The sequence below is a fragment of the Melopsittacus undulatus genome, chromosome 6 (genome assembly GCF_012275295.1).
Source record: "Melopsittacus undulatus isolate bMelUnd1 chromosome 6, bMelUnd1.mat.Z, whole genome shotgun sequence".
NCBI lineage: Eukaryota > Metazoa > Chordata > Aves > Psittaciformes > Psittaculidae > Melopsittacus > Melopsittacus undulatus.
This window is the reverse complement of record NC_047532.1, coordinates 14,908,464-14,933,034: the sequence shown is the minus strand read 5'-3', so window position 1 is coordinate 14,933,034 and position 24,571 is coordinate 14,908,464. Positions and strand designations below refer to the sequence as shown.

Here is a 24,571-nt window from a genome sequence, read left to right as displayed (position 1 = left end):
CCCAAAATTAGAAATGTTGTTCTCTTTTCCTCTTTCTGAAGAAAAGGGACAGAAAGCTCACATAGGAAGCATTGTACACTCAAATGCAAGATAGGAGAAGCATCCCATGCAGCTTATTAGTAAGATCTCTGAAAACTGTTGTGCACTGATGGTATATAAAATTTTCCTTCCAGACCTTCTGAAATAGAAAGCCATTTATAAACAGCAAGGGTAACCATAAAACGAAAGGTAAAAGCAAGAAAGGCTCTTCACTCACAGTAAATAAATACTATATATAAGTATCCTTAGGAATTGTTCCAGTTCTCACTGCATATTGACAGTAATTAGATGACCAGTTTAGGCTTACAAGAGACTGGAATGTTGGGTTGAACTCTAAAACATCCCAGTGAACAAGCTCCAACCAAGAAACTGCTCCTTCTTTTGCAAACACTGCATTAATGCAGTTATGTCCTACCTCATATGTAAGCAATTTTTTGTTTCTACAAGGTGGGTGGCAAAGAACTTACCAGAAGCACACCTGAAAATGAAAGCTACAGACCAAGCTCCTGCATTCAGGCACAGACAATCCCATTTCCTCTCTGGGAGAGATCTGCCCATGTTCTTGCATGCCCATAATTGCAGGTCATATAATAATGTGTACCTATACAATTGAAATATAAATATGCATGTATGTGGAATGGTATGGAATAGAGTGGAATGGTATAAGGCTGTTTGTCAGGTTTTCATTTTAAAATGAGCTTGACCTCTTTCAAGTTTTAGCCCTTGATTTTATACTCTCTTAAACCATCTGATTTTTGTTTCCATTAACTGAGGCAATATTATCTGGTTATAAATTTCCTCATTTTCACAATGCACACATCATAAGATGTCTGTATTTTTCAACAGTGACACACCTAAACATGTTCTATCAGCCTTCTTGCAACATTTTGCATTTTACCATATGGTGCCACATTCCCCAATATGTCATAAGAAATTAAGCCGCATTCAAGTGAGTGAGGGGGTATTTTTTATGGCACATCAGTCTGTAAGGGAAAAAAGTAATAATCATTGAAGAAAATATACAAATAGCAAAATATTTTTCTTGTTATCATACTGATTTTAATATACTGCTCAGTGTCTGAGACTATTTAAATAGATGTAAAAAAGGAAATTACTACAAAAGCACAGAGAGATGCTGAAAGCTCTGAAATCGTAACGTCCAGTTTGCTGGAATGCATTAGCAAAATGTTTCCGTGAATAGGAGTTGTCACTTTGTATTTGTGCAAGCTGTTGTTTGAGCAAAATAACAGTGTTTGGAAAGGAAAAGTAGCTTCCTGCAATAAAAACACAAAGGACAAAAGACAAGTCTATGCTTCCATTACGATGTCTTTCTATGAATTCTGATTTACTGCAGGCTGGCAGTCACTGCCATGAAAATCTGGACAAAAGTCATTCTCTAAAGATGTGAATAAACTGAAAGGGCAAAGAGGAAGTAACAGAAACCTGATTACCTGTTGTAACTGGAGTATGTTAAACCTTTTAATTCCTAATCAATATTTAAGTCCTGATCAATACTTACTCTGAAAAAAAAAACAGAGCAAAGCATAACACCCCCCTGAGCCCCCCCTGCCCCCTCCCCCAAACTACACATTACATGTCATTTCTCTCTTGGGCACCCCTATCATTTTTCACACATTCATTTGTGAATGACTTACATGTCTTGTTTACTGTAAAATGTTCATACAATAGAAGGAGGAGGCTGGTGCTCACAGATAACCTCTGGTGTAGCTGCAACTAGGAGCAGACCTCCACAGCAGCACTTCTGGATGTTGTTAACTACAGGCATGGCTAAGAAGCAAATACTAGAATTATTCATTGTCTCCCTTCCCTGCAGCTACTTCAGCTGTGGAGGGTGACTGGTTTTTAAAGACAATCTTTTTGTGGCCATTTGGCTTTTCTGTAACAAAATCCTGTCTAATTTTTCTGCAGGGAAAAGAGGAGAAAAAGGTAATCTTCCAAGTCCCTTCCATCTTGCCACACTTTGACATTCCAGAATTTTAAACCTAAATGTCTTCCTGCTGTGAGGGCAGAGAGCTGAGCTGTGAAACATGCAAACTTGAAGTGACTGACATGTTCTGATTTGGTTGAGATGTGACAAAGACTGTGCAAAACAATCCCATAATACCAGTGGTACAACCAGCAAAATTTGTATCTGTTTCCATTGTTGTAAACAGAATATATAACATTGGCTTTGCAAGAATTCAACTTTAAACTTGTGCATTATCTCACAGTCACGTGTTTCTTTCATTTTAATTTTGGTCTGTTAGAAGTGAGATTTCTAGGACACATAACTAGATACAGGATTCGTTGTTTATTAAATATTATAATCCAAAATGGGCAGAATGTAAGTGTAATGATGATACTGCAAGATATTGAAGCAGAGGCCACATATTCTTGTACCTTCATAGCACAGGCAACTGCTACATACAGTCTCAGTCAAATTCATGACAGCACATCTTAGAGCTAGTAGTCTGTCTGTCCCAGCTATGCCTCTTGAAAGGCTTTCTAGAACTCACTGTTAAGGTTGGAGATCTGATTTATAGTGTAGATGTGCTCTTTTCAATTTACACTAAATGAGTTTTTATGTGCTTTATGCATTTCTCCTTGCACAAATCGGTCCAGCTGTTACAACACTTATTGCGAGAAATCATTTTTGTCCTCTCTCAGCCTGGACTGACTCAATCAGACTTTTTAAAGTCTTCTCTTACAAGATTGCTGCTTTCCATCCCTGATTACACTTTTTATACCTCTGTCAATCTGAATGAACCCTTCCTGAATGCAGGTGACAGAAGTTATGTGGAGTATCCTAGGAGTGGTTTTCTTGTTCAATGGTGGTTCATTTTCACTCATAATGTATCATCCTACTGTCATGTTTTTTTTTCATTACACTAATACATAATTTCAATTACTTAAGAAAAAACATTACCAAATTAATACTTTCGTTTGCCTTCCCAGTGAAACGAGGAGAAGTTGTTTGCTTGAAAGCTGCTTTATCTAGTGTTAAAACAGTCAAGCAGTAACATGAAAGCTTAACATTTATTGGGAAGAAAAAATACCCTAAAGGACCAGTCTTAATGTCTTAGGTCTTTTAAAAACTGTCCTAAAGCTTTGAGCTAAGACATGGGGGTATCTTCTTCTAGCACTAACTCTAACAATTAAAAAAACATTTTTAGAGTCTTATCTCAATTTTGGGATAAAATGCTGCAGCTGCAGAGACTGAGCATAAGCCAGTGCTGGATCAGCCCAAGCTCTTCCTCATGTCAGCCACAAAGACAGCTAGTCACTTTGGAAGAACAGCTGTTCAGCCTGCTCTGTTTATCTTATCATTCAAATGCATTTTGATATTTGCTCCAAAAAATCAACAAACTTTTCTCATCCTCCTTCTGCTAAATCTGCCTTTAATTTACACTGTGCAATAGCCAAGATCTGAGTGTTTCGTAAGCAGCAAAACCTTTGCAAAACTCATATTTTATCATTTGTTTTCAGAGAAGATGAAAATTGCTTCTTGTAATGGTATGAAATGTACCACTGAGAAAATGCTGCTTTAATTCATTAATGATATGGAAAGATGACCTAGAAAAATAAAATTCCCTCTTGCCATTGAAATGAGGAAGGCGAAAATCGAGTTGAATTTTGCTGTAGACTGCTTTTTCAGTACAGTAAGAGGTGACAAGATCAGGAGCAACGTGAGGAGATGAAAGCAGCAAGTCAGAAATCCACAGTGTTGCAGCCTGAGCACCACAGAGCAGGGCAAGGGTGGCAATGACAGCATGTGTTGTACACACCTTACTGCTGTAGTGAAGAGGAGCTGCCAACATTGCTGTGGGTGCCTGTTGCCAGCCTGTACTGCAGCCAAGGGTCTGGCCAGGTGACTGGTGCAGGGACTTGGTGCTAGTCATAGAAATTGAGCTCATTGCATCCTAAATGATGTACCCAAGGAATAAGAGAACTTCTCTGTCCCTGCCTCTCCAGTAATGTCTGTGCAAAATGAAATACTGCTGTGACAGAGATTGCTGGATTATAAGGGGATTGATAATGGGGTGCAGAACCTTTCACTAAAAGGAAATGGGTTCAAATTAATGTTCAGATTCAACAAAATCATTGACAGGAGATGGCTGCTTGGTGGCTTTCAGGTTCCCTTGTGCTATATTCTTGTATTTTGTCCACGGTGTTGTTTTTGATGCCTGCAGTTCGACTTTTAGCTTAAAAAGAAAGGTCTCCACAAAGGTCTCCACAGGTACAAAATAGCTGGAATGAGTATCAGCATACTGATACTCATCAGGTTTTCTTTCTATCTTTAGAGGTAGTCATGAGTTGACACATAATCATCTCCAAGAAACACACCAGTTTGCTTAAACCCAACTCTCTGCTCTTCTCTAGGACAATCTGAAAATCCAATACCCACATTATGAGTGTTATATAATGCCCCTGTGGCAAGTATTATTTAACCAAATACAGATGTGTTGACTGTCAGGAGAAACAGTTCTCCTGTCCAGTCACAGTGATTTGTACATGTTCTTTTGGCAACAGCTCAGTTATGTGCAGTATCCATTCCTTCGAGTGTAACGAAGGTGAAAAGTTCAGCTATCTCTAGACAAGGCACTGCTATTTGAACAGAAAAACATTAAATACCACGTTGGGCCTGTGCTGGATCTGCAAAATGTACACAGTCTTAAGAAGGGGCAAACAGAGCTAAATCCATCAAATATGTCCAAGCCCCAAATCTGTAAGTTCAGAGCCTTTCCTCAGGATTTACTTTAACTTTGATGGTTCATTAGCTTCTGATAATAAAGATACTAAATCTGGTAGTAAGTCCTACCTGGTGGTGATTCTGAAAGGCTGAGCTGCCAGCTGGTACCAGAACTGTGATCTCAAACTACATACTCTCTGGACCTATAAATATATATTTATATATAAATATGGAATTATTCCCTTCACAGTGAATGGGAGAGAGCACTACCTCAAAGTATTTGATATAGAAGAAGAGCTTTCCTGGGACTGGGAACTCAGGAAAGTAAAATTCAGCATAGGTTTAAGAGAAAGCTGAATTCCCCATTTATTCCCCACTGTCAATGGGCACTCTCAAATCAGCTTGGGGCTGGAGAAAACCTCAAGTAAGGACTGATTTACATTGAAGAGACTGAGCAGGGAGAGACAGCTCCCTCATCAGGTCTGTAGGTTGATGGTTTTGCTTAATATCTATGTCTGATGCCTGCCAAGCTCTCCTTGCCATGCTGGCTTTTGGGGCTCTTTCCTAGTTGCTCACCTCTCCCAAAGAGGGGCTGAGTTCCAAGATGAACTATAGGCATCCTATGTGGTTGGAAGTTGCCTCCAGGTTAAGCTTTGCAATGATGATCACTGTGATGTGCTGGTCTTTTAAAGGAGCTAGCTCACATTTGCCACAGAGTATGCATGTTCTTTCCTTATGTTTCTGAAAGCAAATGAGGGAAAAAAACCCTGATCTAAAACTTCTCCAGTGTTGGACTTCCTGCAAGTAGTAGAGTAACTTAGGCACTTGTGTAGAACAGGGAATCAAAACACTGCATCCTTTTGTAGATCTGGTTGTGTACCTTGGTGACTACATACTGTGTCTGCCCTTTTATTGCTTTCATTGATGATACTGGCATTGGAACATTTCTAACCTCAAAATACACCATGAGAAACCTGGACCTGTATATATTATCAATTGTAAAAAGGGCATTCCATGATTGTAAAGTGGCTGGATACTCTCAGAGCTAGAGACAGAGTTAAGGAGATGAAATCCAATGATGAAACAATAAGATCACTACTTAAAATAGCACAAGCTCTGAAAATGACCAGACCAGTAAAGGACTAGTAAATTGGTTATGAAATCAAAATGCAGTGCTGATGCAATATAAGGAAAATTAAGAATAGTAATCTGGTTTTGAAAATGGTGAATATGTGCTGATCTTTCAAATCTTGATTAAACCCCCCTTGATAAAGGGATCTATGCTGGTGGAAAAGTTGGTTATTTTTATTGCTTATTAACAGAAAAGGACAAACACATGTTAAAGGTAAACTGAGGAGCAAACTTTTCTCTCTTTTTTTTCCCTAAAAAGAAGAAAATTCAGATTATATTTTAGAGAAAAATTCTCTTGTTCTAGAAAAAGAGGATGAATGGAATGGTGCAGATTAAAAACCTTGAGTTGTCAGCAAAAGAATTTTTCAGAAACAGAACTGTTAGAGGAGCAGGGCAGACAGTCAAGCGTGTCAAATGTGAACCTGATGAGAGCTTCTTCCAACACTAACATCTCTGAGTACAAAACTGGCATCTTATTTGAATCTGGGGATGTGACAACATCTCAAGCTGTAACCTTTCTATGCTCTAATAAGGAAGCTTGCCTTAATTAGATAAGCCTAATTAGAGGTTAAAACACCACCCAGCACATGATTTTTTTCTCATGCACCAGTCTACGTGATTAGGAGTAATTTTCATAACCAGTTCACAAGCTGTTTCCCATTTTCACTGTATCTTTGTTCCCCTACGGTTAAAACTCCTACATCCTCCCTAAAAAGGATGCAAAAAGTACTATTCCTTGAGCAGAACAGCTAAATACTTTCCCAGTGCTGGACAATAGTTTGCAACCACAGCCTTTCCTTTATGTACCAAGAAACAAAGACTAATATGAGCAGAAAGGGTAAAATGTTTCCATATGACTGAACTAGGAGGTTCTCCACTAAAACCAAGGACGAAGGCTGGACAAACTGGGTGTCCCTTATATATATGTTGACTTCGTAGAAGCATGTTTGTTTTATGAAAACAAAACCAAACCCAACATTATTTCCTTTCTAGTCCTTTAAGAAAAACCATTTTTGTCCAATATTTTTGAAATTAAGGGAAAACAATGTGACACACATTATTGTGAAATGGCTCCCACATAACTTCCAAATGTTGAGAGATACATCTTTTACAATTATGCCAGTGAGTTGGACACAGGTCATTGTTCAGATAGATACAACTATACCTGCTCCAGTACAGCTCTAGTGTGCTTTTCCCAAGAGAAAGCTGTAGTAATGATCTAGCAAGCAGAAGGACTCTTCATCAGGGACTGTAGTGATAGGAAAAAGGGTACTGCGTTTAAATTTAAACAGGAGAAGTTCAGGTTAGATGTAAGGAAGAAGTTCTTCACTGTGAGAGTGAGGAGATACTGGAACAGGTTGCCCAAAGAAGTTGTAAATGCCTCATCCCTGGGAACATTCAAGGCCAGGTTGGACAGAGCCTTGGGTGACATAGTTTAATGTGAGGTGTTCCTGCCCATGGCAGGGGGTTGGAACTGAATGATCTTAAGGTCCTTTCCAACCCAAACCATTCTATGGTTCTATGATTGTAAGTATTATATTGTATATGTCTAGAAACTGTGTAATACCTGGAGGACGTGGCCAGAGCAATAAGCAAGGCTTGAAGAATCCCTCTGATGAAGACAATGGGATTCTTCTTGGTGATAAAGAAGTACATCATTGGCAGAATAAACAGCCCATGCACCACCAGGCCACACACCACTGTAATGGCATAGAAACCCAGTTTCTTCCCAATGGCTGAAGGGTCATCCATTTCCAAGATTTTACCAGCAATTAGGAAGACAATTCCAAATGGGAAATACCTAAGAAAAAGAAAGTCATTATTAGGAGATAGCTCACTTCCTTCAAACAGTATGAGCTGGGAAATCCTTCCAGTAGCAATACAGTCACAGCAGCCGGTCTGGAAGCTGCACAGCTGGATTCTGTTGTTTTATCAACCTAAGCCCCTCTCACAGTCGAGGAGCATGCCCAAAGCACTGGACTAAACAATCTTTTATGTGGAGCACTCCTCAGCACACCTGAGGTTATGGTGTTGGTCAGGAATGACTTAAAATATTTTGGTTTAGAAGGCAGTTCTGACTTTCTATCTTTAGGCATTTACTAGGGAGAGGGGAAATGAATCCTAAACTCTGCGCATGTGCTTGTGCTCATGTAATTCTTCATGGATTTTAGTTGGAAGCTGTTAAGTAAATGTTTATGTAGCCTTTGGAAGACATAGGAGAAACACCAACATGCATTAGACATGCTCTTGGGCTGCCTGGAAGTTTAGATTTGAGGCAGACAGGCATAAGAACAGTTAGTTTCTGGACCCTCTCAGTACTGGATGTGGGATAGGTGCTTTATCAAAACTATTGCACTTCTGTGCACACCTAAACCAAAGCAATGGGTGCTGAAAGAGACTAAGATTAAAACAATAATAATAATAATCTGCTGGCATCCAGGCATCTTCCACTTGCAGCTGTGCCATCTCCAGAGAATTCCCCCTCATTCTTCCAGAAATAACTGCTCCTTTGGACCCATCTAGACAAGTGATCATTCCCTGAGCCAGCTTAGTCGGACTGGACCAGGTAGCTGGAAACAAAGGCTTAGTGCTGGTAGTGGGATTCCCCCCACGTCGGGCTGAGCAACACTGGGGAACCTTCTGCAGTGTGGGGAAGGTGCTAAGCTCTTCGTTTTTGTTACTGGCAGTCACCTACTGTTCCTCTGATCTTTGGGGCAGGTGGATTGGCAGGTCTAGCCAATGATTGGCAGTGCCCCGATGCATACAGCACATACACACCCAGCTATACCATGTTCCATTATTTGGGTGTAATATATAGGGAGTCTCTGTCAAAATGACAGTACAAGCCAGGGTGAGGATGTGTGTGTGTGTGTGTGTGTGTGTATCTTCCTTCAAAATCTGATGCCCTGCAAAGCTAAGGTCCTCCTTCCCTGGAAATAAGTTTATGAGATTTCTGTGCATCCTTTTCTATTGAAATTTTCTTACTCTTTTTGAAAAGATACTAATTTTCTTTCTAGAACAGTTACTTACCAAACAGCAACTGCCACGATCTTCATGACAGATTCGTTTAAACACTGGCAAAAGCTGACCAAAGGAACTCCACTGTTCCCCATTCTTCCCAACATTATACCTACAATCAAAGGCATTCAGGTTTAGTTTCTCAGGTGCCTTCATGCAAAGCTCCAGTGCACTCCCCTCTCTGCTGCAACTCAGACTCAACTAAATGAGAGATGACTGGAAGAATATAGATCTTCATGCTGTATAAGGAGATGTGGTATCTGAAAATCTCACTTTACATAAGCACAAGAGTATGGGAGAGCCAGGCCACATGCTTTGTGCTTTGCCCCATACAGGGATCTCTCCCCTATCTGGGTGGCTTTTTATTTGCAGTTCCCTGAAGGTTTCCCTGTGGAAGCACAAACTTTTTTGCTGTAGATTTAACTCCCCTGATAGCCTGTTTCTTTAACTGTCTGTCATAGAGCCCTGAGAAGGATTTGCCTGCTCTGAGGGACAGAAGAATCATAGAGCCATAGAATGGTTTGGGTTGGGAGGAACCTTAAAATTCATCCAGTTCCAACCTCCTCTCATGGGCAGGGACACCTCACTTTAAATCAGGTTGCTCCATGGAAGACAAACTGAGAAACATTTTCTAGCAAAGGAAGCTCTGTTTGCCTGCAGTGTGCCTTACTGCTGTGCGCTGTGTACAACTGGGCAGCATCCATGAGACACTCCTGGGGCTAACCCAGTATTTGGGGTTTGTTCTGTTAGTAAGGGACTCCCCATCTTATTTTTAGTAGTTATCTGTCTACACGATAAAAACCAACCCTCATAATCAGTCAGGCTTTGGGAACTTGGGGGAGATAAGGAAATTCAAATCCATGGGAAGAAAAGCCAAATTGCTATATTGACTAACTAACAAAGATGAAAACAAAGAAAACCCATTTATGTGTACCCAGTGCTCAGAAAGGAAAGGAAAACAGCTCTGGGATGTGTCATCTAACCATACAGTCTCCAGATGGTATGAGTCTCCAATAATTCATACAAATAGAACTCATTTTCCTATGTTAATTTTTTTCCATCCCCCCCGAAAGGATTATAAGTAATTGTGTTAATTGCCCAAAAAAGCACTTCCAAAACTATCTGCCACAAGTGAGCCTGCCTTTGAAGGGAGTTCCATGGGGAAGGAGGGGGCTATGAGTGTGGTGCATGCTGCCACTTGCTCTGGGTATGCAGTGTCCTTGCTTTGAGCAGAGTCCGGGCTCTGTTCATTGGAGCCCACATCTGCATGTGGAGCCATGGCTCTGGCAGCACTGCTTCGAGGGCAATCCCCTCCTGATGCAGGGAGGGAGGTTTTCAGCTCTCCTATCCAGGGATTTCACGACAACAGTGCATTCAAGATCTGAGTTTGTAAGCCTGTTAATATTCATCTAAGCTATAACTCTTAGGTCAGAAAACAACACTTTTATTAAGCATTTTGCTCATCATTGGCAATAGGATATTAAATACAGTTCAGCTCCTCTAGCCTGGCTGGTGGCAGTTTTACAGGAGTCTTATCTTCTAATTCTGTATAATGTCAAGACCAATAAAATATCTTCTTTTCCATTTACAAAAATAATTCAAATTTGCTCTTTAAAACACTGTTCTACCTAAGCATGTGGCTATTGGGGGGGGCAGGACTGGGGCCTCCTGTCTGCAGCCCTGATGTACCAAGTTATTTTCCTTGTAATGAATAAATAATGTGTGCTCCTCCAAGAAAACATGATCAGATGCTTGGCCACTGCCATAATAACTAACAGAAATTCCTGCACACTGTGTGAGAAGAGATATTATAGGTAGTCATAGCTAAAGCTTGAGCCCAGCATCAAGGCTTCACATCACACTCCCTCTGTCAAACTTTGCCCATTTTAATGCATGCATGGGAAAGAAGTCCAGTCATTCATGCACAGGTTTTATTCTTGGACTGAGGTGACTAAGCAATTCACCTCCTGCTTCAGAGAAAGAGTTAGCTTAAATCTAAACTCTTGTCCCTTTATGCTATACTTATGCTGTTCACGGACCTTAAACTGTAATAAGAACTCATACCCACCCTAAATGCTGTTTTTCTGTGCCCAAAATGGTATAAAAAGACCTCTGTGAAAATAAGACTCAGCCAAAGCGAGCAAAACTGTTACAAAGCACCAAGACTCACATGTTTGTTTGGGTTTTTTTGCAACAAATAAACACTTTTGAAGGATGCTCTTATTTTATAGAGATTGAAGCCACATGTCTTCTGTTTCATTGCTTCCATTTCTTTTAGTGCAGAAAGCTGAAGACAGTGACAAATGCTTGGCTGTATCCCTTGTTCAAAATGACAGACTGAAATAATCACAGGTAGATGACAAGTGTTGAGGGTTTAGTGTCTCAGGTTTGTTCATGGCTGATACAGTCACACGCGGCAGTACCAGCAGGTCATTTACTGTATCTTAGCCAGGAAGAAACCAGCTCTCAGCACCCATCCACTGAGCCCCAGGCCATCAAGACTTAGGGGCATGGTAAAAGTAATACATTCAGTTCTGGGAAGACAATGGATGGTCTGTGTTCAGAAGTATAAAACTGCCCTTGATCCTAATAAGCACATGTAATTAATTCATTCATATCCAATGATTTTTTGACTGGAATAGTATTTGCTGTGACACTGTACTATGGGAATTGTCCATAATGTACTACAAACTGGGGGATAGCCAGTTTCCAGCCATGTTGCAAATGGAATACGACCCACTGGAGAAACCAAAAAAGAGGAAAATCTGCTAATTCCAGGCTTGACTTTTGGCCCCTTGTGCTGCTACGAACCATAATATAATAAACACAGAGATGTTTTGTGGAACTACCTTTGCTGAGCAGATTAACTTCCAGGTATAAATTTAGATAATGAAAATATGATCAGAACATTATTATTAACTAGGGCATGTTTGTTAAAATTTGCTTTTCCAAATCCACAAACATAATGTAACACACATGGCACCAATATGTGCCTCCAGCAAGTTAAACTGAATCAGTCACCCAGACAGAAGCTCTTGGAGTCCACTGTGGTAAGCTACTAGACAGTATATAACTAACAGCATTGCAGGATGGCAAAAATAAAATCTGATATAACAATATACTTTTGTAGCTCACTTACTCAAGGTCATAGAATCCTAGAATGGTTTGGGTTGGAAGGGATCTTAAAGATCATCTTGTTCCAACCCCCTTCCAAGGGCAGTGACACCTTCCACTAGAGCAGGTTTCTCCAAGCCTGTTCCAGCCTGGCCTTGAACACTGGGAGGGATGGGGCAGCCACAGCTTCTCTGCTTCACTGGCACAACCTGTGCCAGTATCTCAACACCCTCACAGTAGAGATGTTGCTGAGGCTCATTATCTGAGTCGGGTTCTGACAGTGGCAGTTATATTCTCCATCAATCATGTGGCAAAATGTGACTAAGAATGGGTAAGAACAACAGAGAGGGCAGGTTCTAGGGCTAAAGTAATTTTCTGCCTGGTGAGAGGCACTTTGGCTAAGGAGTTGGTCTGGGAACAGGTTTCACTTGGCCTGCATGGATGATACCTCCAGCCATGAGAGCCATGAAGGGGTTGTCTCAGCCTGATGGCCCTGGAAGCAAGGGCAGTGTAGGAGGTTCTTTATTCTTGTCATACCACACCTGGAGCTCTGGACATTAGAAGCATACTGACTGCTTGGGCTTTGGGAACAAAGTCTGCTTTGGACTTGTTTACTTCAGAATGTCTTGAAACTTTGTCTGAGATTTTTGCTACTATCTGGAGAGTGAAACAGAATACTGGAAGAGGGGCCATGGATCTGACCTGGTATAGTAATTCCTGTCTCCTCTGAGCACACTCTGTTGTGGCATTTCTTACAGTCAGGAAAATAAGAGTCATAAATAGAAGCTCAAAAAGATCCAGAAAAGAATTAAAACAAAAAGAACGTACGTACATGCACAGAAAACAGACGTGCACGGAACAAAAATCATCACGGATTTTGAACATTTATCATTGACAGTTTAGGAGAACAGCTCTGTAACAGTTTTGCCTTTTTCCTTGTGAAGTTTAGGTAGAAGGTGAATTGAGAAATCAAACCTGAACCTGTATCTTTTCCTCTTAAATGGATACTTGAATGATTATAAACCAAACATGTCTGAAACCTACCCATTGTGGCAGAGAATATCACAATCCCCAACACATTCATGCCATCACTAGTGCCTGGCTCTGATTTGTAAATCACTTCAGGAGGGGGAGTGATATCCAAGGCAAAATTCTGGACATTGGATCCATTCTCATCCTGGACTCCATATATTATAATGCGACGAGTGGTGCTTTCCGATGATGCTTTGTTAGGTTTAATGATGGGAATACTTTTGGTGCGATACTGAAAGAAAACAAAATAGCTTTTATTATACTATCCCAGCAGGAATTAATAGTTTAATGAGACCTCCTAAGTATTCTGTTCCTACAAGGCTGCCTTTTAGAGGGACAAGCATGAAAACAAGAATGACAGCTCCTGTCCCTGTGCTGCTAAAATCTGTAAAAACAGTTGAATTTTTGGAAAAGCATAAAAAAGTTTCCTATAATCAGACCTTTATGCAGCAAACACATCGTCTCCTGATAGAGCTACTTTCCTTTAAGACATAATAAGGAATGAATCCTTAGAAGTGCTGTAAGTAAGAGAAATGTAAGTTCTCTTTGTTTCACCAGAGATAAGGTTCCCATGAAATATTTCCCTAGGTGAAATAAAGGTAACCATGCCTCTTGCTCACTTGGAACTTTTAGATGAGGTTTTCTGGCCAAATGCTCTTGAAGAGATTCCAGCTACCCTGTGACTGTACTCTGATGTTAAGAGAAAGTATGCTCATACTGTCATAAATTGTTCTTTCTCAAGGTCCTCAAGGGGAGCTGACATAAGTGTGTGTGTCCGCTCTCTAGTCACACTGTGCATTTCATGCTTGTTATGCCTTCAGGTACCAAGGCTGCTGAGGCTAATGGAAAGGGACTCAATTCCTAAAGGCGGAAAATACTAACAGTAGCTGAAGTAATATGCAGTGTCTGTATCTGGATTCTGTTTTACAAAGATACATGACTTTATATGATGCTGGGTCATCTCTTTCATCAGTTGTAGGTGGAATATAGCCACTTACCTGCTTGAATGTGGCCTCAACAAGATTGGCTGGAAACATGTTCCTAAAAATGAACAAATAGGAGAATAATTTATATGAAACTGAAAACAACTTCTGTTTACTGCATCTTGGGTCTCCCAAGGTAAATCAGTTATTTATCCTCCTAGAGAGCAAGGGCAGGACAGGTTCAGAAGTCTGCCCCTCTCTCCTACTCATGCCATACAGCCGTACCTGACTGAGCAAAGCTCAATAGAGAGACAGTTCCTTACAAAGTTTTGGGACTTGCTTCTAAACACGTGGAGTGAGACCCAGGAGCTCTCATTTCAGTCTCTGGCTCTGCAGCAGTCTTCATGTTGTAACCGACGCCACATAATTGCTGTCATTCCCTTCCCCATGTGCTAACTGGGGAGAAGAGTATTCCTTTATTCCATATTTTGTCTTTCCTACACAGATAATGAGCTGTTCAACACAGAGTCAGTGTTCACAGATGTATTCCTGAAACCCCTGGGTGCTGTAACTTACTCTGGGACTTCTAAGTACTCCTGTGAGATAATTCACAAACTGGAGTACCTCCTGATGAAAGCATAACTAAAATTGGAGCTGGTGTAGTCTTTGCAGTGGTTTGGTCAAGAACAGTTTGCTTTTCAAAAAGAGGGTCTCATTCCTGATTAAAACAAGTGAGATTAGACCTGTCCAGTCTTGGCTAAATTTTCTTTTAGTATGGTTCTGAGGCTTCAGAACAAAAGTCTGAGGTGAAGCCACAGCTTCAGTTTTGCTTATAGCTACAGAGGAAGACAATGACCATAAACCGTGAGATCTGCAGTGAGATCGATAGGTGTTTCATTCCAAAGGGACACTTGTTGTAACCTCTACTGACTTTCTATGTATCTCAGTCCACAGCATTTCACTCAGTAATATCTGGAGCTAATTTGTAACTTCCATTTGAGCTAGATTACTGCTTTACAGAAAGACATTCAATCTGAAATTGAAATGGAGAGCACACCCTCTACAGGCTTCAAAGAGGAATCGTGGTATAACTGGGGAAAAAAGCCAAAACCTTGTGTATTTCCAGGCAACATTTGGGAATCGAGATTTGCGTGATGATTCTAATAGGATCATTTTTAGAACTAATTTATTTGCAGCCCAAAGCTTCTGAACCTATGGGCAGAAGACAGTGACAGCCTGTGACCCAACTATATGCTTTCATGTACAGATACTTAAGCAAGGAGAAACTCCTAAATTCTTCATCCAAAAGACCTCAACCTCCAAGCCAGGACAACACAGAAGTGTTAGTGAAAAGTCCATTCACATTTCAAAGAGAATTAATATATATAGATATATAGATGGTGAAATGCATGTGGCACTGAACCATTTTCTAGCCCTGCTTTCCTTTTTGCAGCAGCACATACACTTGCTGCTGATGGCACTGCAGCAAGAGCACACTGTGCAGCACTGGCTTATTAAAAAACAATTCTCTTGCTGTTTTAAGTGATCATAATGTGAGATTATGGTCACATTTAAAATTATGAGATAGATTCTGTTTCAGTAACATCAGACACTGAGAGCAAGTGCTACAAAGAGATAATATTTAACTTCTTCAGCGTAAAGCAGGAGGAGAAGAATTTTAATTAAAGGGTAGCAGTATTGTCTAATGATTGAAATAGAAGACTGAAAATGAGTGTTTTTTTGTCCGCTATCTGAGAGAAGGCAAGCCACATAAAGGCATCATATGTCATTTTGGTAAGGCTGTTGCCATAGGGCAAACTAGTGTTACACAGACAAACTACTGCTAGGCAAGACAGGAGGTTGATGAGCAGCACTTCAGTTACTCTTTATTAATTGCCCTGGCCTTCCCTTGCCACAGTCAGGTGACACAGTTCTGATTACCTGCCCCTTGCAGTCTGATCTGCTACCTGGCATTCCCATGGGATAACAGCCTACACCAGCTGTGCTGTACGCTACAACATCTTCCATTTTGCCAGTCCTGCTTGAGAGCCTCAGGTATTATGATGGCTGTGTGCTACAGCCATATGTTAGCAGAGGGAGCAGCTTTGGCCATATAGAATCATAAGAATGGTTTGGGCTGGAAAGGATTATTAAAGGTCATCTAGTCCATCTTTCCATATAACAAAGCCATCATAAGTTAGCAAGGTTCTGTTAAATTAATGCAGTCCCTTTATATACATTTTAATTTAATTGGAATGATTTAGCTTAAGACATTTAAGACACAGAGTAGTGATGTGGTTAGTGATGAACACTCACTACACAACTGTAGAGCAGTGCTGTGCTGCCATCAACAGAGCTTTCACCCCAGTAACAACCACACAAAGCATTGGTTTATTTCTGCAAATCATCCATAAAGCTGATGATTCTTTGGTTCAAATGTCGAATCTGTAGCCAAAGCAACACACAGACAAGAACCAGCTATGCATCCCTTTCCTATCAGATGAAGACACAGCCTGCCTGAGCCCCAGGGCTTGGCCAACATAGGGGAGTAACTGAAGAACAGCTGGATGAAGCTGCAGCTGGGACAATTAAGAGGATGTTTAGAGGAGGGGGGAAGCACTGGAGAGAAAAGATGGTTACTGCCTTATTATGCTTCATAAGGGAATTCTGCTTATGCCAGATTGTTAAAGGCTTCATTAACATAAAATCATTTTTGTTTTGTGATTTGAGAGGATCACATTAAAGGTGCTACAAGAGTGTGATGATTGTGTTCTGACCTGCTGTGTGAATGTGAAATCCACACCATGGGCTCCTGCAGAGCTCTGAATATGCGTGTCAGTCATGAGCTGTAGCTTTATTAAGAAATACTAATTTAATAGCTTATGTTTTCCACTTTCTCCCTTAGATTTATAGTCCTAATTAGGAGAATGAAGAATAATTAAGACTGCTTGAGAAAGAAAATATCATCTGGTTAGTAGCTAGATTAAATGTTAGATGAATTTGTGGAGGATTAAAGCTTTTTGTTTCTTTATCATTCTTTATCCCACAGGAATTACAACTATCCACTTAATACTGGCTGCTGGAGTTCTCCCAATATTTTTTAATACATTATGCACTATGATCCAGCCTTTGAGACTAGCCTTACTGAAGTTACACAATTTATCTAGTGAAGAGCTGACCTGAATGCATTTGCCAGAGCCTCAGCTTATTTTATATTTTAAGCTGGTTTACTTGGATTGAAAAAATCCAGTATTAGCCAAAATTTAGTTTTGTTAATTAAAAACATTCAAGAGAGCAAATGGTGGATTGCTTTCTCTAAGGGACTAAGGACAAATAATGAGACGAAGGTATCAAATTGTCACCTACAGCTGGGAGATGACTGGGAGTGTTTGTTGGTTCAGTCAGACCTCTTCAGAAACACTTGAGAAACTCTTGCTTTAGGGGTATGTTTTCCTGCACACTGGTAATTCCAGCCATGACATGGATGGCCTTGGCAGAGATCTCCTAGGAATGTTTCAGAAGTGAGACTGGTAGTGGAGGATTTGACTTCTTACCAAGAAATTGGGATGAGGAGGGCTGGTGGGATCCCCACAACTGCCCTCAGGGCAGCCCTCCTCTGGGTCTCTGGCCCACTGACCTTGAGCATATGCAAAGGTTTGCTGGGGTGGCAGCTTCAGTCTAGCACAACAGCCAGATACTTGCTCAAACATATTACAAAATGACTGGCAGGGTGATGCGAGGTTGATCTCTGCCCACCTATGTTCCAGGCACCAGCCTGCAATCATACTGGCCCCTGCAGATCTCTACTAGTTTTACTGTATTTCTGGACAGAATAAAGATCTACCCACATGGATTCGGTATCAGGATCATAAAGTGAGGCTGTCTCTCTACTCAGAACAGGCATTGTATTTATCACTGACATATACTGAATTATAGACACTGCCAGTACTTATGAAGTAATAAATCAAGCTGAGTTATACATCACTCTCACCACCTAGAAATGCTGTTGTGTTTATTAAGAAAGCTAAGCAGATTAAATACTTCTAAACTTCCAGCATTATTCTCAGATTGCTTACAAGACACAGGACACAAAATAATAGTACAGGAAACTTAAAGTGATCTGAGATTAATTTTTCCAGTACAAGCAACAAGTGAGGCTAGTGTCAGGTCTATGACAGGGCATGACTTTAAAACAGAAATTGAGACAGAGTTTCTGGTTACATGAAAAATTAAGAGCTAAATACTACATGCCCTGAGGAAGAACATTTCCCAGAGCATCTTCTGCTTGAGGAATTCTGCCAGACAAAGCAGGTGTGTTCAACACAGGCTAACAGAGCGAATGCGCATGACAGTTCAGTATCAGCTCAGTGAACCTTCTAAGGATTATGGGCCATTAAGCCCCAGCTGGCACAACGTGGCTGGCCTGCATTTGCTGTGACAGCAGCATGTAAGCACAAGTGACCTACTAAACACTTTCTTTGACTACATCCTGCTGTGAAGCACAGGCTGGTTCATTCTACTAGCAAATTCTGGAGTCCTTCCTTCCCTCATCATGTAAGGGCTAAGAGGATTCAGATGCAAGGATGGATCGAATTACAAATGTCTATGTATGACTAAAGCAATATATGCTCTGCTATTTGGGAGCCATGGCATTTGAAGAAAATCCCAAAGACTTGTATCAAATATGAAAAGCTCTGAAGGTGTAGCTTCCCATTAGACGTATAACTACTTAGCACCCTTCCACTGCCAAAAGTGGGAGGTCCTCCTTCCTTTTCCATTGTCTCCCAGCAATTATCCTACCAATTGACACTAGTTGCTTGTTTTTACTCCTCTAGATTGCAGCTGCTTTAGGAAGCTGAATTGTGCAGTAACCCATTTTTCAGCTCAGACTGTGGGAGCCCTCCTGCTCTGTTCTGAAGGTTGCTGACTCTCAGAACTACAGTAGTGATACAAATACCAGCACTGTTAAACTGATTTGTTGCCATGCTGTTAGTTGAATTGTCCACAGAATATTAGCTTGCAGATACTGGGATAGCCACCTGGATGGTTCCTAGATAACTTCTGTTAGAAATAACAGGCCAAATTCTGGTTGCAGTTACACTACTGAATATCTGAGATAGATGTCCTAACTACAACATCTGTTAACTCAAAGTACTCAGGGTTTGCAGATCTTTTAATAAGAACTTAGTTCAGCTACTCTACCAGAAGAGTGGCCACAGGTACTGCACATGTTTTTTCCATGATTCAGAACACCCATTCCCTCTGAGGCACTCTGCTCTGCAGCAGCCATCTGGGTTTGCTCCCATACTCTGATGTTATCAGTGCCTAATCCCTGCCATACCAGACAGTCTTTGGCTGCAGTCTCCCATGCTGTGGAATTAAAGCCACCAGACTGGGGTTTTGCTACATGTGTGTCCTAATAATATTTTACTGGCCTACATTTGCACTGGGCATAAACCAGCTTTGAACAACAAATTTGAACTAGTACAGCTGAGCTTGCAAGAACATTGATTTAAGACTGGGCATTTGACAGTATTCTAATACTTCAGTGTTTAAGATCTTACTGTTACTCTATACAGCAAGAGTACAAAGACAGTGAAAATGGGGTCTGAGGCAGTTGACATGACAACTGTAAAGTTTTCAGGTTTCCTTTTCCTGTCTCTGCATGATTTCATCATCAGCTGTGTAGTGCTGTTACTGTACCACAAATCCTGTCCTTAGTCATATGGGTGTACATCTGAAATACCTTCCTGCTGGTGTCAGTGAGCTCCATCAAGGTTTGCACTCCTGAAATCAAGGGCAAAACTTAATTCAGCAAGACCAAACAACTGACCTATCTCAGGGCCCATGGGAGGATGCATCTTGCACATGAGTGGTCACCTCTAGTGCCTTATCTCATTTCTCAATATCAATCTTTCTACCTCCTGCTGAAAGGACTAAAGAAAGGCTTTTGCAGAATTAATGAGGCATTTAAAAACTCATTACTGTGATAAAAGATACTAATAGAATGCAAAAGTCACTAATCGGCTCTAAGCTATTTCATCTTGCTTGTCGTTTTTGCAGATGAGAGCGGAACTCATCTTATGGAATAATTTTGTCAATCATGGACTTTTTATCTGTCCTGAGGCTGACACTGTTGCATGGTCTTGGGAGTTCCAGGAAGGGATTTGGAGGGTGAACTTGTTTATCCTGCTTCTACTGAAAGAAAAGGTCCTGACACAGCCCCAGCAAGGCTGTGGCTTTCTGAGAAAATCATTCTTTGGAGTGGAAGCACAAGTACATCACATCTTTATGAATCTTGAAAAGGCTGAACAATATGAAAGGTAACATGACAGGCCCAATGCATTTCCACTAGGGTTCCAGCAAGGCAAAGTTGTTTCATTAAAAGTGTACATTTACATTGGAAGACATCCAGGCCAATTGTCAGGAGCACTGACAATTTTTCCCCCGTCAGGGTTTAAGCTTTCCTAATGCCTGCCCCTCATTCACCTTGCTCTCTGTGACTAAGGCCTCTTGACCAGTGAGCAGAAACTGCTCCATAATCCATCTCCCCAGATTGTTTTCATCATGGAATTATTTTTTTTCCACGTTGGTTTCCTTTTGTGCCAAATAGGAACCACACATTTAGAAGCTCCAGAATCCTTTGTAAATACTTGAGGATCGGGCTTCTATGCAGCACAAACTGCTTAACCAGAAGTGAACACTTGGTCACATACAGAGCAGAACCGTGCTGGCACCACGATGGATTTGTGAGAGAAAACTGGCAATCAGAAAGAAGTAAAAATAGTAGTTTGCCATAGGGGGACAGATAAATATTTCTATCATAGCACACAGGGGCTTTTGGCAAAAAATCCATGGATGTAGGGAAAAGTTATGAGAAGAATTCTTCATAGCTTAAACCCTGAATCATTTAATGCACTCTTAAGTATCTTATTGCATGTATATACAACTCAGTGTTCAGCTGTAAACTTTTTAAAGTGTGATTTCTGGTTCTGCACAGCCTGAATGTTCTCCAGACTACAGCAGGTATTTGTTTTCTCCTGCCCTATTTCCAACACGATTTCAATAAAGTATAATATAACTTGAAAAGAGGGAACGGAAATTATTTTTAAAAGATCTCAGGATTCCCATGAAAACATAAATCCTCTCCAGTGCTTATATCCTCTTCTTACTATTAATGGTAAATTAAAAAAAAAAAACAGCTCTCTCCTGGTTAAGACAGATTGAGTTCCCTAGTACCTGCTATTAAATTGGATGCAATCTAGAATATTCAGTGTTAAAATGCTCTGACTTATCCTTCCAGTAAGCTTCAGAAATGTACAAATTTCTGTGTCATGGTTTAAGGCATGATTTGATCCTGGCTCTATTCACTGAATTGTTTTATTTGGAGCTTTCGAATGGGATAAGCTTGGGATGTCATGCTGTCTGGTCAGACTTGAGGCAAACTAAGGAAGTATGTGAACCCTGTACTTGCTGGTGCCCAGATTTACACATACAGTTAGACTTAAGTAAAAGAGGAGGGTGAATCCCCATTTTGTCTGGGATTTAATTCCTCGTGTGAATATTTATGGTGTTTACTTGTTTATTGTCATCTCACAAGCTAAAATTTGTTTTCCTTGGTGACAAATGCCAGTGGCATGATTTAAACTGCATCAAGATTTACCCATCTAAATCAATGGTATTTTGATAATGGCAACAGAATGTGGTAGAAATATTAACTACTAACATTAGAGCAGGGTCCTGAATCATGTATCTTGTTTTACAAATGTTCATCCCCATATTATAGACTTTTTCTATTCTGCTTGTCAGGTGAGTATATGTGGCAGAATTAAACAAATCTAGTACTTCAAACTGAACATTATTCCTGTAAGTAAACTCCTTTTTGTCCTTTTCACTAAAACACTCAAAGTCTGAGTTATTTTCAGAATCAGTAATTTGCCTTTCTTAATTTCTTAACTCATAAAAGGCTACTAAAAAAATCTTATTTTGAGGGATATAATACAAAGTTAAGAATTCACACAGGAAAAAGAAGGTAAAGTTGTGTGTTGATTCATTGCTATCACTTTCATTGATGTGTCCCAAAAGCCACATTCCTAGAACAAGACCTCCAGTAGGTCTTGTATAAACTGGGAATATTTCCTCTGGCAGCACAGATTTGTCTGAACAATCCTCAGTGAGGTAATTTCTTTTCCATATGTCTTGATTCTTGAGCTGTAATAAAGGAAAATGGTCCTTGCCTACCCCACACAAGTATTGCACATCAGGAGAATAAGTCCATTAAAATTCATAAAGCACCAGGTGTGTTAAAGAGAATAAGATGATCCTTAGCCTGAGGATTTATAGTTTTAATGGAAGAAAATACACTTTCATGAGCCTTGCAGTTCTTGTACCAGAAACCTTGGATATAATTAAGGCAAATTTGTACATGTGTCTTCATGTAGCAATAAAATGGCAGCTGAGGAGAGAAGCACCACTGGAACAGCATCTTCTGCAGAGCTTCAGACTCACAGCTGCTTTCTGAATTACTTGGCCATAGTCTGGATCCTGGTACACTGTCGATAGAGGGGGGCAAGTTATGCAAGGAAGAGTCCTGCAGAGGTGCTAGGGTGAGCTACCTATCGAAATGGGTGTCTTCCACAGACAGCAGGAGATGTATTTGGTTTAAAGATGAATCAGATTAAAGCAAAATTTCACACATTTAAAGCCAAAGCAGCACTAAAGAGTTTAGGTATAAAGCTTATTTGAATGTTGAAGCTACTTCTGTCATTCTGCATTCAGTGGCCTCTCTATCCAGATTGAATCCAGAAGGAAATCAGTAGGGATGGATTCACATCCACAGATCTCATCCCCAATCTCTTGAGGTTCCTTTTAGAAAGAAAGCCTTTCAAATACTGCTCTTTAGTGTGGCAACAAATGGTTGACTTGAGGATACAGTTTTTGAGGCATGAAATTCAGGATGTTGATGAGTCTGTTTATTGCCTGATTGCTGTGAGGTTTAGAGCCATTTCAGAATAACGCAGTACAGTGTCACTCATGTCCTAATCAAATCATATACACTGGAGGCTTTATTGCTAGGTTTTTTTGCATAACAGAAAAATATAAAGGGGAAGCACCATCTGGAAAATAATGCAGCATGATAATGTGATTATTGATTAATGTTGCAGGTGGTTGGGATAACCATGAGGCTCTGCAGCAGTTCTTGGTTTCTTTTATTCAGTCCATTTAATTTCTGATTAAAACCACTTCTAAAAGCAAAATCCTTACCTCCAAATTCAAGAAATCGAATTTCTAGCAACATCATCCCTGCCAAAAATTCCAGACATGACAATGCATATATAACACCACAAGAAATAGCAAGGTATTTCATCATTACAAAGTGGCTACAAATCTGAAATCAGTGAGGGTGAATACATGTGTCACCATGCCAAGATTCTCACTTTTGAAATAAACCCCCCAGTTATGTCACATATATCATCTCTCCACTTGTGCATTTAGCATTCTTCATGTGCGGAATACCAGATGTTTCCTGTGTAAACTGTGCACACATGCAATTGATAAATTGAGCGGAAATTAATGAATTGAGAAGATAAGCCAATCTGGCCTGAAAAAAATGGTCTCCAGCTGTGAATGGAAGTGATTTATCATTGAGCTAAAGGATCAGCTTTTCTAGCTCAAACCAGCAGATACCTCATTACATTTAATCCAGACTTCCACACAGATATGTAGGAGTTCTTCAATTGACTTCAGCAGAGCCAGGATTTCACCCACAGTGTTTGCCTAGGCTGAAAGCCCATTCCCCACAGTTGTATTATTCTTATTTATTTATTTAGTAAATGTGGTTATTTCTGTAGTGAAGGAATAAAAACCATCAGTCTGTGCACTTGAAGCAGAAAGACTGCACAGCTGTGACTGCTGCTGAGCACAGCAAAAGGAGAGTCAGCTTTAGTCTCTCTTTTAAAGCTTGGGTAATGAGAGCAGCTTGTTGGCCTGTCATTGTTGACACCTGCCCAAACCAGAGAAGACTTTAAGGTTTTTCAGGCTGAAAGCACATCTGGAGACATGCATACCTGAAATATTCATGTAAACTGCTATAATTTGCTCAGGTGTTTGCAGGAGGTGATATTATAGAAGGTCCTTTCCGACCCTAACTATCCTATGATTCTATATTTGAAAATGTGTAGGTCAGGACATAGTATTTTACCTGCAGTGAGGCTCAGCAAGATAAAAGTGTTCCCAACTGCCACCACTAAACCTGTGGTGTACAGGGACTAGCCAGAGAGAGGGGAAGAGATGAGATCCTAACTCAGCTCTCAGGTTCCAGTCATACAGACATTTGGCTGTTTTATGCAGACTTCATACTATAGGCCTGAATTCAGGTTTTGCATACCCAAATTACTTTTCATCTGACTCATCTCCATGAGCTAGCTTACTCCAGGTCTCAAAAAGCAATGGGGCTTGTGTAAGGAAGGGAATGGGAACCTATGGTGAGGGAGACCTTTTCCAGAGACATCTGTAAGGTCAGTTTGGATGCAACATTGCACCATATGTCCCACTGTGCCTTTACTTGTCTGAGGCCTTAGAAACAGCTCAGCTTGCCTTAAAGGGTTTCCAAGCACTGCCACTT

The 24,571-nt window shown here is 40.5% G+C and overlaps 1 protein-coding gene across 1 annotated transcript in view; it reads right to left on the bottom strand.

Annotated features, from left to right (window-relative positions):
* SLC1A7 (solute carrier family 1 member 7) overlaps window positions 1-24,571 on the bottom strand; it is a 57,055-nt gene that overhangs the window by 14,384 nt on the left and 18,100 nt on the right. Inside the window, exons 4-7 of the mRNA XM_005151139.3 lie at window positions 14,023-14,065; window positions 13,037-13,256; window positions 8,891-8,990; window positions 7,428-7,661 (exon numbers count right to left, since the gene is read on the bottom strand). Of these exons, the coding sequence (XP_005151196.1) occupies window positions 7,428-7,661; window positions 8,891-8,990; window positions 13,037-13,256; window positions 14,023-14,065 (597 nt within the window). The remainder of the gene's footprint in view (window positions 1-7,427; window positions 7,662-8,890; window positions 8,991-13,036; window positions 13,257-14,022; window positions 14,066-24,571) is intronic.